The 12,219-nt window shown below is 42.3% G+C and overlaps 1 protein-coding gene across 10 annotated transcripts in view; it reads right to left on the bottom strand.

Moving 5' to 3' along the window:
* Window positions 1-12,219, bottom strand: part of NAV2 (neuron navigator 2) — a 372,985-nt gene that overhangs the window by 170,410 nt on the left and 190,356 nt on the right. Inside the window, exon 1 of one of the 10 annotated variants that reach the window (XM_039724989.1) lies at window positions 3,150-3,298. The exons of the other annotated variants lie outside the window; for them this stretch is intronic. Within the exon in view, the coding sequence (XP_039580923.1) occupies window positions 3,150-3,200 (51 nt within the window). The 5' untranslated portion in view covers window positions 3,201-3,298. Of the gene's footprint in view, window positions 1-3,149; window positions 3,299-12,219 lie in introns of those variants that run through there. 10 annotated transcript variants of the gene reach the window in all.

Raw genomic sequence — 12,219 nt, 5'->3', positions numbered from 1 at the left:
CAAACCAACCACACACAAAAGAAAGCCTAACTTGGAAAGGTTCTCTACTGCGAGTAACATACTGACAGGTTAGTTAACATGTTTTTACTGATACAATAGCAGGAAAAACCTCATAAAAGGCTGCAGCATTCTCATATTTGTATGCGTTGTATACACACGCTTCAAGGCTGAGGGCTTGTAGGATATGTACGGGGCAATTCAAACTTGGCAGAAAGAAACAGGATCACATGCTTTTTACAACCTCTTGTGAATTCTTAAAGCCATAAAACAGTGAGTGGGAACGATCCTTGTTTTGATTACATTAGAAAAAGGTGTTTGCATTAAGGTGTGAAGCTGACTCAGAACAGTTAAAAAGAAAGAGTGATCTACCCTGAAATATTGTTAGTCTCAAATGTAAAATGGAAATAAAATCAAAATTAAACATTTGTTTTTAGAAACCCAGGAATAAGGAACTCTGAGGTCAAAATAATTTTGTTTATCAGCTGTGCACAAGTCACTCAGGACAAATAGGAGCAAGCTACACAATTCATTGTTTTTGTCCCATGAGTTGGCAACACCTTAGCAAGTCGACATAGTCTATTCAGCAAGAAAATGATCTTGCTTACTGTCTGGCCACTCCTCTGAATGTCCAGAAATAACATCAATATGCTCCAGAGAGACTGGCAAGAGACCTGACATGACTGCCCAGTAAACATACCAACGATGAAAGCAACCTTGTATTTTGCAGCTAATTCAAGACGACAAGATGGCAGCTGAATGGATTGTATAGTGTGTGAAAAAAATTAGGCCACCACCCCCCAAAATTATTCAAGGATAGTATTATGAAAAAAGAGTTACCAACACAGAGTTTCAGCAGAGTTAAATACTTATTCCACGTTGCACACTTATGGCAACATCACAATTTTTATGAACTTATCTAAGTCTTGTAGGATCTGATATTTGGGGATTTTGTGGTAACACCAAACAGATAGATCCTGCTGCCTGAAAAGTCCTCTATTACAAACCTGAAAAAAACCCTGTTTCCATACTCTGAATCTTACCATTTCAACCGCCAATCGATTTCTGCCATCGCCACCCAAAACTCAGCAGAACATATCTGACTTTTGTCGGCATAGTAGCCGACAAAGCTCACCCTAAGCAGTCACTGGCAAACATTTTCTCATTCTTTTTTCCACAGAAACCTCAGTGGACCAAAGGCAGGAGGAGGAGAGAAAGCAGAAAGGCAAGGTCAGAGGTATTTACTTGGACACTCACTTATCTGAGAATTATTTATATATATGTACAAAAATAATATATATATATAAATGAAAGATAGAAATTAGTAAATAATATATAAATAATTCTTAAATACATAAGATATATATTTTATATATTTTTTTATATATAATAAATATCAATATATAAATAAACTATATACATACACACACACACACACATATATATATATATAATTTTAAAGTTTTCTTTCTTTGATCCACTTTATCAAGACTAGCCAAAGCCTCTGGAAGAGTTCTGCACAAAGCTGAGCCAGAATCCTGCCAGGCCCCCCGAGACAGCACCCAGCAAACCACACCAGGCAGGAGGCGGTCCCACAAGGCAAACCTCTGCAATTCCCGAATTACAGGGGCAATAAATGTCTGCTGCTTGACAGGGAATGTGGGTCACGAGCAGGGTATGGGGTGAAGGATTTTATCTTTTCTCCTCCTGCCCAAGAAGTGGGTAAATCCAGTACTTTTATTCCACTCTGAGCATCACGTGGATTTTGTTGGACACCACCAAGTATATGATTCCTCACATCTCCTTTTCTCTGCTTGAATTCATAGCTCAGTTCTCAGGTGCTGGTGCTGCTTGCTTAGCCCACTGGGGCCGGGTTTAAAGGCCAATGTATATGCAAAGACTTTGCAATACACCTGTGTACATAAACTCTTTCTGCTTCCTAAAGAGCTCTTTGCATATGAAAAGCGAGAGAAAGGACTCACTTTAACCTCCCTCCCAAAACACTTGGCTTCAGCTGGAACCAGGCTTGGGCAACCCCCACACAAAGCCGCCAACTTCCACTGCCAGCTCGCAAATTCATTATTCCAGGGGCTACTCATGCGTGAAACATCCGAAACTATCTGATCCATGTGAAGGGCTGCTGCTGTATCCAGAGCTGAAAGCTCCTTCACTAACACGTGTTTATCACCTCATTCCTTGCGAGGAAAATATGTAAAATCAGAGATTGTTACATTACCAGCCGCGCTATAAATTTGATTGCAGAGCCTGATAGGAAGAGCTGCTGGGAACTCCCACACGGACTTCAACAGAGTTTTCACACATAAAGGCTAAAGGATTAGACCTGTTGCAAATCCTGCGGCTTTATTACAAATTTCTCAGGAAAATAAATCTTTCCTCTAAAAACTGCATAGAAATGTAATTTTCTTTGTTTAAATAATCTGCCAGAGACACACAGAAAACAGATTTAAAGCTATCTTAGACAAGCACTGTACTGAGATTCTTTACATCAAATAGCTTAAAAAAAAGAGCTGCTGATGAGAAGTCTAAGTTTTGATCAGAGTTTATATCTTGGTATGGACAGTAATTCAAGCAGACAGGCAGATATGTGGGTTTTCTGAGCTGATTTATGCTGCAGGAATGGAGCAGCCACACACTTTATACTTACAATGTGCAGTGGGGTTTTTTACTTTTCAGGAAAGGGGAAGAAAGAAACGGGGACGAGGGAAAAGGGAAGGGAGAATTTAAAAACAAAAACTATCGAGCAAACAAAACTCCAAATGCTCCCAGGCGACAAAATTATACCAGCAAAACTGAAAGAGAGAAAATTGCTTCCAAGAAGAAAACAATAAGAAAGACAGTAAATAAATGAAGATGAGGGAGAGAGCTACACACATAACTGATGATTCTGTTCTTAGTTTTAAAAAAGCCTAACTACAGAGATGAAACAACAAGCAGACCTAAACAAGCCCAAAATATGACTTAATAAGTAACAAATCCGGCTGCGACTCCATAGAAAAGAGCATCCGCTTGGAGAGCACATCGGTCCAGCACCAGCCCTGCCACCCTAGGTACCCCTGCTCGCTAATGAGAACCGTGCAAGGGGAATTTTCTCTCGATCAGCGGCAGTCCCGGGATGTTCCCGAGGTCCTTACCAGCTTCATGGTGCTGTTGTTCTGCTCCCAGCGCCACAGCATCACGCTCATGGTCCGGCCGGCACCTGCCGCGCCCCGGGGCTGCCCGCGCGTGTCCGCGGCCGCGGCTGGCGGGGTCGGGCCCGGCCATGCCGGGACGCGCGGGCCCGGGCGGTCCCTCCGCGCCGGGGGAGGATCCTCGCACCCCTCGGGGCGGGGGTGACCCCGGCGGGCCCGGCCGGCCCGGCCCGGGGAGGGGTTTAGCACAGAGGCGGGGAACTCGGTGGAAGCTGAGCCCAGAAACACTGGAAAACAGAGATTAACCGAGCGCCAAGCCGCATTTTTGCGAGATGCTTAAGGGTACCGGGCGCATTTTAAAGCAAAACTGCGAATTACAGGGGTTTCTTCCCATTTTGGCAGCCTGGCTCTGTTAAAAGCACAGGTTATGGAGCTGTCATGTTGTATCTGAATTTGGCCCGAGCTGCTTCCACTCAAAACTGGGTTTATACTTAAGTCTGGTAGGGTGGGAAAGGACGAGGCTTGCCCTGAGTGAAAGGGAAGAATATTCTGCCTTAAAAATTATTCAACAGGTGGAGCATCGCAGATTGCCTTCAGGAACATAAACAAGAGGATAGGGAGAGTGTTTAGAATAATCAGTATATCAGAATTTGCCACATCACATTTCAGATACAGCTATTGAAGATCTCTGTAAATGCCAGGCTATTCCATAGGTGATCTCTTGCACCCCTCTGAAAACAGCTCCCCTGTTCCCCTGGAGCACCTTGCCCGGCAAGCAGCCCAAACAAGATACTCGGCTGTGGGAGGATTCATGCCTGCTCTTGCCCAAGGTCCTGTGAAATCACCACTAAATCAGTGGGAACCACACTCCTCACCCTTCTGCTCTGCAGAAGGTGTTACACCTGATAAAGGGCAGGGAAATATGGGGAATTAAAATACCTTTGAAGGAATTCCTCAGGCCACCCTTTTTGCACCCTCCCTCCAAATACAAGTTTTGATTCACATAAAGAGAACTTGGCTGGCTGCAGGAGAAGAGGCAAGAAATTACCACAGGCATAACCCACAGGTAATGGATCCAGAGCCCACTAGCATTTTAATATCATTTTCTAATTGTTAAATCACCATTTTTTAAAAAATTAATGGACCAAATTGTACTCAAAGTGATCACTTTCCTATCTGAAAATTCCCCTTTTTTATGATTTTACTGTCAAGACTGCTTCATGTATCCACTCAGTATGTTGCTCAAGAAATACAACAAACCAGTAAATTGGCATTTGAAATTCTGTAAATACCCTTTTCCATAAGGAAAAAACACACATGCCTTCTTACTGAAGTTGTTTCCTTAACAGTTATGCTTCCACAACTTAAAGATTTAATTTTTTCAGTCTGTAATTGTTCTCTTGTTCTAGTTTATTATTTTAAGTGATAACAAAGAAGGAATAATTATTGAAACAAACAATCATATATTCCTGCACTGTAAAAATAATTGCCCTACCAAGTCTGGTAGCTTGAATAGCTACGTACAGAGAAAGAGCTGCATGTTGAAAGCACTCAAAGACTTTATGCATACAGGTTACCTTTGAACCACAGAAGTAAAATCTGAATCCTCTTCTGAGAATAAAGAACTCTTGCTCTTTTCCTTCGGACCAACATGGACCAAAGCCCTAGCACAGCCAAATCTTCCCAGCCAGCCCTCTACGTAAGCAAGTACCCTGCTGAAAGGTCATTCCTACAACACTCAGAAGAGGAGAAGGTCACAGCCCATTCCAGGGCTTGAAATAAGATGTATGGTCTTCAGGAGGTTCAGAGGCTGAGACAAAAACCTGCTGACAGACTCATGAATGAGGGAATGAATGCGTGCACTGGGAGGGAGAAGCCTGGGTATGATGCCAGAAGGATTTTCTAAGAAACTCACAGTACCTTGGAGGAGCTGCAAGTGCCTGCGGTGCGCTCCTCGCTGAGCTTCAGTTTGTCCCTTCCCTGCTGCTAGTCCAGAGGGAGCATTGCCAGGGCTTCCCATCGACCTGCTGGCATCTGCCTGAATATCCTGACATGATGGTGTTCTGCTTCCAAAAAACACACCAGCTTCAGGCAAAAAACCAAGGGAACTGAGACAAGTGGAGCTCTACACTTGCAGGATTACAGCCTGTACAAAGGGCCAAGACAGCACACAGCACAAGTCAGCGTTGCCTCAGACACTTCCTAAGTCTCTTAAAAGGTTGTGGATGATCTGCTCTGCCAGTTTGAACGGCCAAATACTTTCATTCAGCACTCAACCTAGTGCCAAAATCAGGAACTGTAAGAAACGAAGAAGAGGTCTCAGAAAATGGCAGATTTTTATCTACCATCACAGGGAAAAACTCCATTTCTGGGACCCAGGGAACAGAGTAGAGCCAAACTGCCCCAGCTACAAAAAGCAGATTAAAAGACCAGATATGGATGGAAGAACTCTTCAGTCAGCCAGTCTTGTTTCTTTGAACACAGTTTGCTGTCTGTTTTTACCTTAACTAAAGTGTGGCTCATGCTTGAGTGTTTCCTCATTTTATCCCTGTTTGAGCCAGCTGAGCACACTGAATGTGGACAGAGACACATGTAATCACCCTGAAATACTAATAAAGCAAAGCTCCTGAGGTGTAAGCTCTTTGCCTCCCAATCACTTTTTAAGCCAATTAATATCCTTAACTAAAATCTGTGTTGCTTTTAGATACTTTTATTTAATGGATTTTCCCAAGCCAGCCTTGATTTGGGATGAAGATGCCTCGCTGATAGCATTGCCAGGTGTAACCGGAATTTATTTCTTCCATTAAAAAGTAAGACTTTGGAGCTGCCTTTCATCTTCCTATCTCCCTTTCAGGCTCCCACAACACAGTGAAAGAGATAAGGTTAGGACTGAAGCTGGTAAAACCCATGCATGACCTCTTGCCCCCTGGCAGAATCACGGCAGGAGTTCCTCCCCAGTTGCAGTGCCCCAGCTTTGCTGAGGGATCCAGGAGATGCCTTTCCCATACAATGCCCAATTTCAAAAGAGAACAAGGACCAGATATTTGCTTGTATTTGAATCCTTTAAAACCATAAAGCATTCAAGCTCTCTAAGCCTTTATTATGATCTTCAGCAACACATACATGATGACATGGGGTCAATATTAAGTTGAACCTTCAGGAAAGGACATTATTTACAGCCCTAATGGGCATCTAAACTTCCCTATTAAAGTGCTGAACAATACACTTGTTATTCACCAGCAAGCCTTCAATGACACAGAAACACGTGTCCCCAGCAAACCCGGTGTTCTAATGAGACATGCTTCCAGATTCCAATGCTTTCCAAATAACACTGCTGGAAAAACAGGAGGAAACAGGTGTTGGAAACATTATGAATGAACTCAGTGCACACAGTCGTCATCCGTGCAACATTACTATAAAGAAAGCTTGGGGAAATCCGTTCAGTAATAATTCATTGTTTGCCTATGAAAAATATGTGTGCTAACAACTTGCTCTGCCGTCATTAAACAAAGCCACACTCCTGTACATACCCATTACTTTTGCTTTTTAAACACATCAACATTTTGCTGGTTTTTTTGTTTGGTTTTTTTTTTTGGGGGGGGGGTGGGGGTTTTTTGTTTTTTTTTTTTTTTTTTTTTTTGGGGTTTTTTGGTTTTTTTTTTGGTTTTTTGGGGTTTTTTTGTTGTTGTTGTTGTTTTGGGTTTGGGTTTTTTTTGTGTGGGTTGCTTGTTTTTTTAATCTGGAAAAGAAAGCATATTAGAGAGTTTTATTACTGCATTCCAATGCATTTTGGTCAAAAAGACCACAATCTTCTGTTCACTAAAAGCTACAGTTTTATTTGTTTTTTACTATATAACGTATGTCTTCTCTTCATGCATTACACATGGAAATATCTACAAATTATAATCTTTAAAGCATCCTAGAAATCTTGAAGCTGTCAATAACAGTATTTTGCTAAGCATGATTTGGGAGAGAACAGAAGCCTAGCTCATGGAATCATAACAGATGCTCAACCATTTTCATTCCAAAAAAGCCCTCAAAATGGTGTTGAGTAGGAGCCTCTGAATTCAACATTTTCTAAACCAGCAGAAGAGATGCTTTGCACTGAGTAGCACGATTAGAGGACCTAATGAAGGAGCTGCCCACATGGTTACTCTTGATTTTTGGCAGTTGTTGGGAGGTTCTGGAGGACACAGAGACAGCTGGTGCTGGGTACCAGATCAAAGAGAATGAAATGGCCTTGATAGTCACAACCTCCCACCAGTCCCAGACAGAAGTACAAAAAGAGACAGAAACTCAATTAATGAACAGCTGAAGCAGACAGTATTATTACTGGCAAATGAGAATCCTTTCTCTGGAAAACATGTCTTGTTAAACTGGTATTTTCTGCTGAGTTCACAGGAGCTTACAAAAGTGATATCACTGATGTGATTATGTGAGGAGGCTCTTGCCTTATTTTCACCTGGCATGGTGAAAACCAGAATAATAACAAATCAACCCAGCAAACATCTGGTGGACTGAAAAGGAGTTAACAGGTTTAAAAATGTGATATGTGAGATATTATATTTACAAAAATAAGCAGCTTGACTGTGACAGGAATAATTTTCAGCCCTACTTTTTGGAGCAAACCCTAAAAGGGGCTACAAAATTTGTTGTTGATACATCAGTAATGGGAGATGTACATGGTAAGAAAAGAGGAAGATCAAAGCAAGAGAAGTTCATCTATAATTTCATCATGACTAGAACCATAAAAAGGTGTTAACGCAGCAAATGCAATCTTGTAAGGAGGAGAACCTAAGAACGTGACAGAGCAAATGGCTCTCCATGAGTTCAGTGCACCTGGAGAGAGCATCACAGCCATGATGTACCATCAGGATGCCCGGGTTTGTGCTCTGGTTTAGGGGTGATGCAATACTTGCACATAAGAACAGGGGTTTATCAAACAAGAACAGGCTTTATCACCTGCTGGGTTTAATGCTGGATGTGTAAAACAGTTCAACAGGTTGAACCTTTGGAGAGCCTTCAGAGAGGAGCCGTGAGAATGACTTAAGGACTGAAAAATGCAGATCACAAGATCCAAATATCTGCTTTTCATTTGTCAGAGAAGAGTAAGGGCAAATATGAGATCATAACGTGAACTAATTTTAAAAAAATCTAAGCAAGTCAGCAGAAGTCATGTGGACTGTTTTATGGAGGAAGTAAGAGTGAATTATCACATTTATTGCTGTTTTATTTATCATCAAAGGTTATTTCTAAGTTCCCCACTAAAGTGTATCAGTCAGCCACAGATCTGTTCCGGCCGACTCAAATCTTTACTACCACCTGACTCCTGCCAGCAACCCAATGTAACATACCGCAGCTGTCAAGGATTCCAAGGAATATACAAGTAATGGAAACATTCCTGTGCTCTATCCCAAATCCCAGTCTGCTGGTACTCAACAGCTCACCAGTGCACCAAGAAATTGCTGGGTGTCCTAGGGTGAGATTATCCCTATCCCTATCTCCAATCGTGTGTTCTGTTTATGCTGGATATTATATTCTGTGCCTTCAAAACTAGTTCTGAGAGCAAAGGTGGGGAGAAGAAGAAGCACGGAGTTTGTGATCAGAGACTGCATTCACTCCTCTAAAAGCAACACTCCTCCACATTCAGCTGGACTGTGTTGTCTGGGCATGGAGAGAGCAGATCTGGGCCCTCCTTTTCTTTTTAGTTAATTTAGCTATTAACTAAATAGCTGAGGCAGAGAAGTTTTCTGCTGGACTGTTTTTTTCTTTCCCTTTTCTGGGAACTGTTGGAACCTGCTCCGGACTGGGACCGGGGGGCACCGAGAGCTTGCCCCTTGTGGCCTAGCGGGCCCTGCTCTGGGCGGCAGCCTTTCCCAGAGCCAGAGGGACTGATAACAGAGCGACCGCCCACAGGAGAGGCTTTCTGAAATTGTTGTCTCTTCAGAGCGGCAAATGAGTTTTGTCATCTGGTATTGTTCGTTTTTTCTGCTGGGGAGTGCTTTGCCTGTTAAATAAACAGTTATTTCCACTTCTCTCCAAGGAAATTTTTCCCAAACTGGTTGGGGGGAGGGGCCGTGTGGGTTGGCTTTCTGGGGGGGCCCCTTCTGGAAGTTTTCTCCCAGATGTGCCCCAAGCCAGGTCTGGGGGATTAAAAAAAAAAAAAAAAATCAAAATCTTGATTCAGAACACAATGTGTTAGGGGAAAAAAGCCACTAAATAAAGTAATAAAAATACTAGTAGACTGAATATGGACTGGTTAAGCAATGCTGACAATATTAACAAGGTCATCCAGATGATGAAGAGCAATAAATTCACACTGTAGTCTGAGGGACACAAGTGCTCAGATCGTCACTCCTAACCACCCTGGACCCACAGTCCAAAAGTCTGAAAAGGAAAGTAATCCAGGGATTATCTTTGCCAAGGAAACCTATGGGTCCTCCTCCAAAAGTCTAAGGGCAGTGTTGTCTTTGGATTGGAGCATAATCCCAGCCCACACTTACAGCTCTATCATCCAACATGCCCTTCCCCAGTTGCCCAACACATAAAAAATAATAGTATTGATATCAAACAAAAATAGATTGACTTACTATATTTGAGACTAATTCTTCAGTCATATTATTTTAATAGACAGACTAAAATACAGACAGGAAAATGTTATTTGCTCTGCTTCTGCCAAGTCTTTGCCAACTACCCTGAACAGCAAGCATTTAAAATAACTAAGCAATTCTACTTAAGCAGATGCAGAATAGTACAAAAAAGTGATTCAATTATTCTGTAGACAAAGCTGCTTAGTGCTAACACAGGATCTCTCACCATAACTTCTGAAACCTGTCCCACAAAAGAATACATACCAAGATTTAATTAAAAAATAGCTGTTACTCATAGCCTTGATCAGCCACCTGGAACACTTGATAACAACTGGTATCCATCAGATCCATTTGCCAAACTCTTTATACTTCACTTTTAAATGATGTGGTTGCTAATTCAAGAGCACAAAATTCTGTGACCCAAAGAGCCTATGTGGCAGATTTGAGTTGAAGTTTATATTATGACATTACTTATGCATACAAATACAGAAGTACTGAAGTATATAATGACTTTATTAGGGGTGCATTTATTAGGGGTGGCCTTCAAGTACCAGAAGTGAGGCTAAAAGACAGATAGAAAGAGACTTTTTACATGACACAGGGGAATGACTTCAAACTGAGAGAAGGTTTAGAATGGATTTTAAGGAAGAAATTGTTTACTGTAAGGCTGGTGAGACCCTAGCAGAGGTTGCCCAGACAAGCTGTGACTGCCCCATCCCTGGAAGTGTCCAAGGCCAGGCTGGATGGGGCTCTGAGCAATCTGGTCTGGTGAAAGATGTCCCTGCTCAGGGCAGAGGGGTTGTAAGAATCTGATCTTTAAGGTCCCTTCCAACCCAGGCCATCCTAAGGCTCTATTTAGAGTTGAATCTATTGAGCAGTTTGCCTGTTATTATATATAAAAGCAGTTATTAACCTATTATTGATGGAAGCGCCATAATCAGATCTTCCCAACTAATTTGATTTCAAATATGTATTTCCAGTGTCCACAGAAGGTTTCTGGATGCTGCTGTTCTCCTCACACTTAGGTTTCCAGCACTGCCTTCTGAACCAGCTTCTTAATTTCTAAACAAGTAAATACAATGCCCAGGCTTGTTTTGAGTTTGTTGACAATGGCATGGAACAATGCTAATGGAATCATAAGGGCCATGCCATTAGTTTTTGGTTGTTTATTAGAGCACCAGCTTTGAAAGCTTCCATGCTTTGCTCATGGCATGGCTCTGAGTCAGAGGCTGATTTCACCATAGGCAGTCCTGCACAGCTCTCCTTGCTGTTCCTGCTCAACCCAGAGATGGGAGGGAGCTGCTGCCAGCCCCACAGAACCACCTTCTGTGTGCCCCGCTGAAGGCACAGGTGACTTCAGGAATGCACCATTCCCCCTTCAGTCATCAGCCATAATCAGCTCCCTGAAGGCACCATCTGGAGATATGAACATAGGTTATGAAATGCAGTCTAGTATTTTCATGATAAATGCTTCTTACTGTGGAAGAGCTGGTGAGAGACCAACACTACTGGGGACAGCAGAGCTGGGGTAGATCTCATCTCTTACCCAAATGGCAGGTAACATGATGAAGAAAAGCTCTTCGTGCAGGCTTTTAACTAGAGCAAGGCACATTGCCAGCTGCTGCACAGCAACAGTTGGTTTTGAAAGCCCGCACATTATAAATTAATGGGCCTGTGGAAACAGAGGAAAATCCCTGCTAGGGATGCCCAAGTACCCAAGCTGGATGCCCAACAAGACTCTCCTCTCTCTCAATAAATTTACATTTCATTCAGCAGCCCAACCAAAATTTATTTTTAGTTCCCATAAGAGTACTGTACCCTCAGTGAAACTTCTACTTGAGCTAAGAAATTAAACTATAGTGAGAAACTGAGAAACACTTGTTTGTTGTCTTTTGAGGTTTTTTGTTGCTGTTTTTAATACAGGGGACACTTGTGAAAAGCTCAATTACTTGGTATAATCACACATAGCAAAAAGTAATTCTTCTTCCTCTACATACTCAGAGTCTGTTGAGTTGAATGCACCAATTCTTCAATTTTTCACAGAATAACACTCATTGTGCATGTCATGGGGAAATGACAGGCTGCAGCCAGAGCAGCGCTAATTTGACATTACAAAACAAAGATACAAGGAATTAAATAATTAGAGCCTTAATGACAGAGAACAATGCATGTCTCCTTTGATAATCCCTCAAACTCTTAAGATAAAAGCGGGGTAGAAACGTGCACACAAGATGTTCAATAACAGAGTTTCAAAGTGTAGTGGAGCACATTGTGGTGCACCCTTCCATAGTATTCCAACATGTTAAAAGATCAGCCTTTTAGAGCAAAAAGGTCTCCAATTGTCTGGGCTCCTTCTGCTCCTTTGTACCTCCCTTCCAGCTGCTCTCCCCTCACCTCCTCTGCCAGCCTCCCCCTTGGCTCACTGCACTTGTGGGCAGCTGGAACTTTTCTTGCTCTACTACTGTTTGATAATAGCAGAAGTG

This window comes from Passer montanus, unplaced genomic scaffold (assembly GCF_014805655.1).
Source record: "Passer montanus isolate IOZ18808 unplaced genomic scaffold, ASM1480565v1 scaffold54, whole genome shotgun sequence".
NCBI classification, from domain to species: Eukaryota; Metazoa; Chordata; class Aves; order Passeriformes; family Passeridae; genus Passer; species Passer montanus.
The sequence above is the reverse complement of the archived record's forward strand: the minus strand, read 5'-3'. Positions and strand labels throughout refer to the sequence as shown.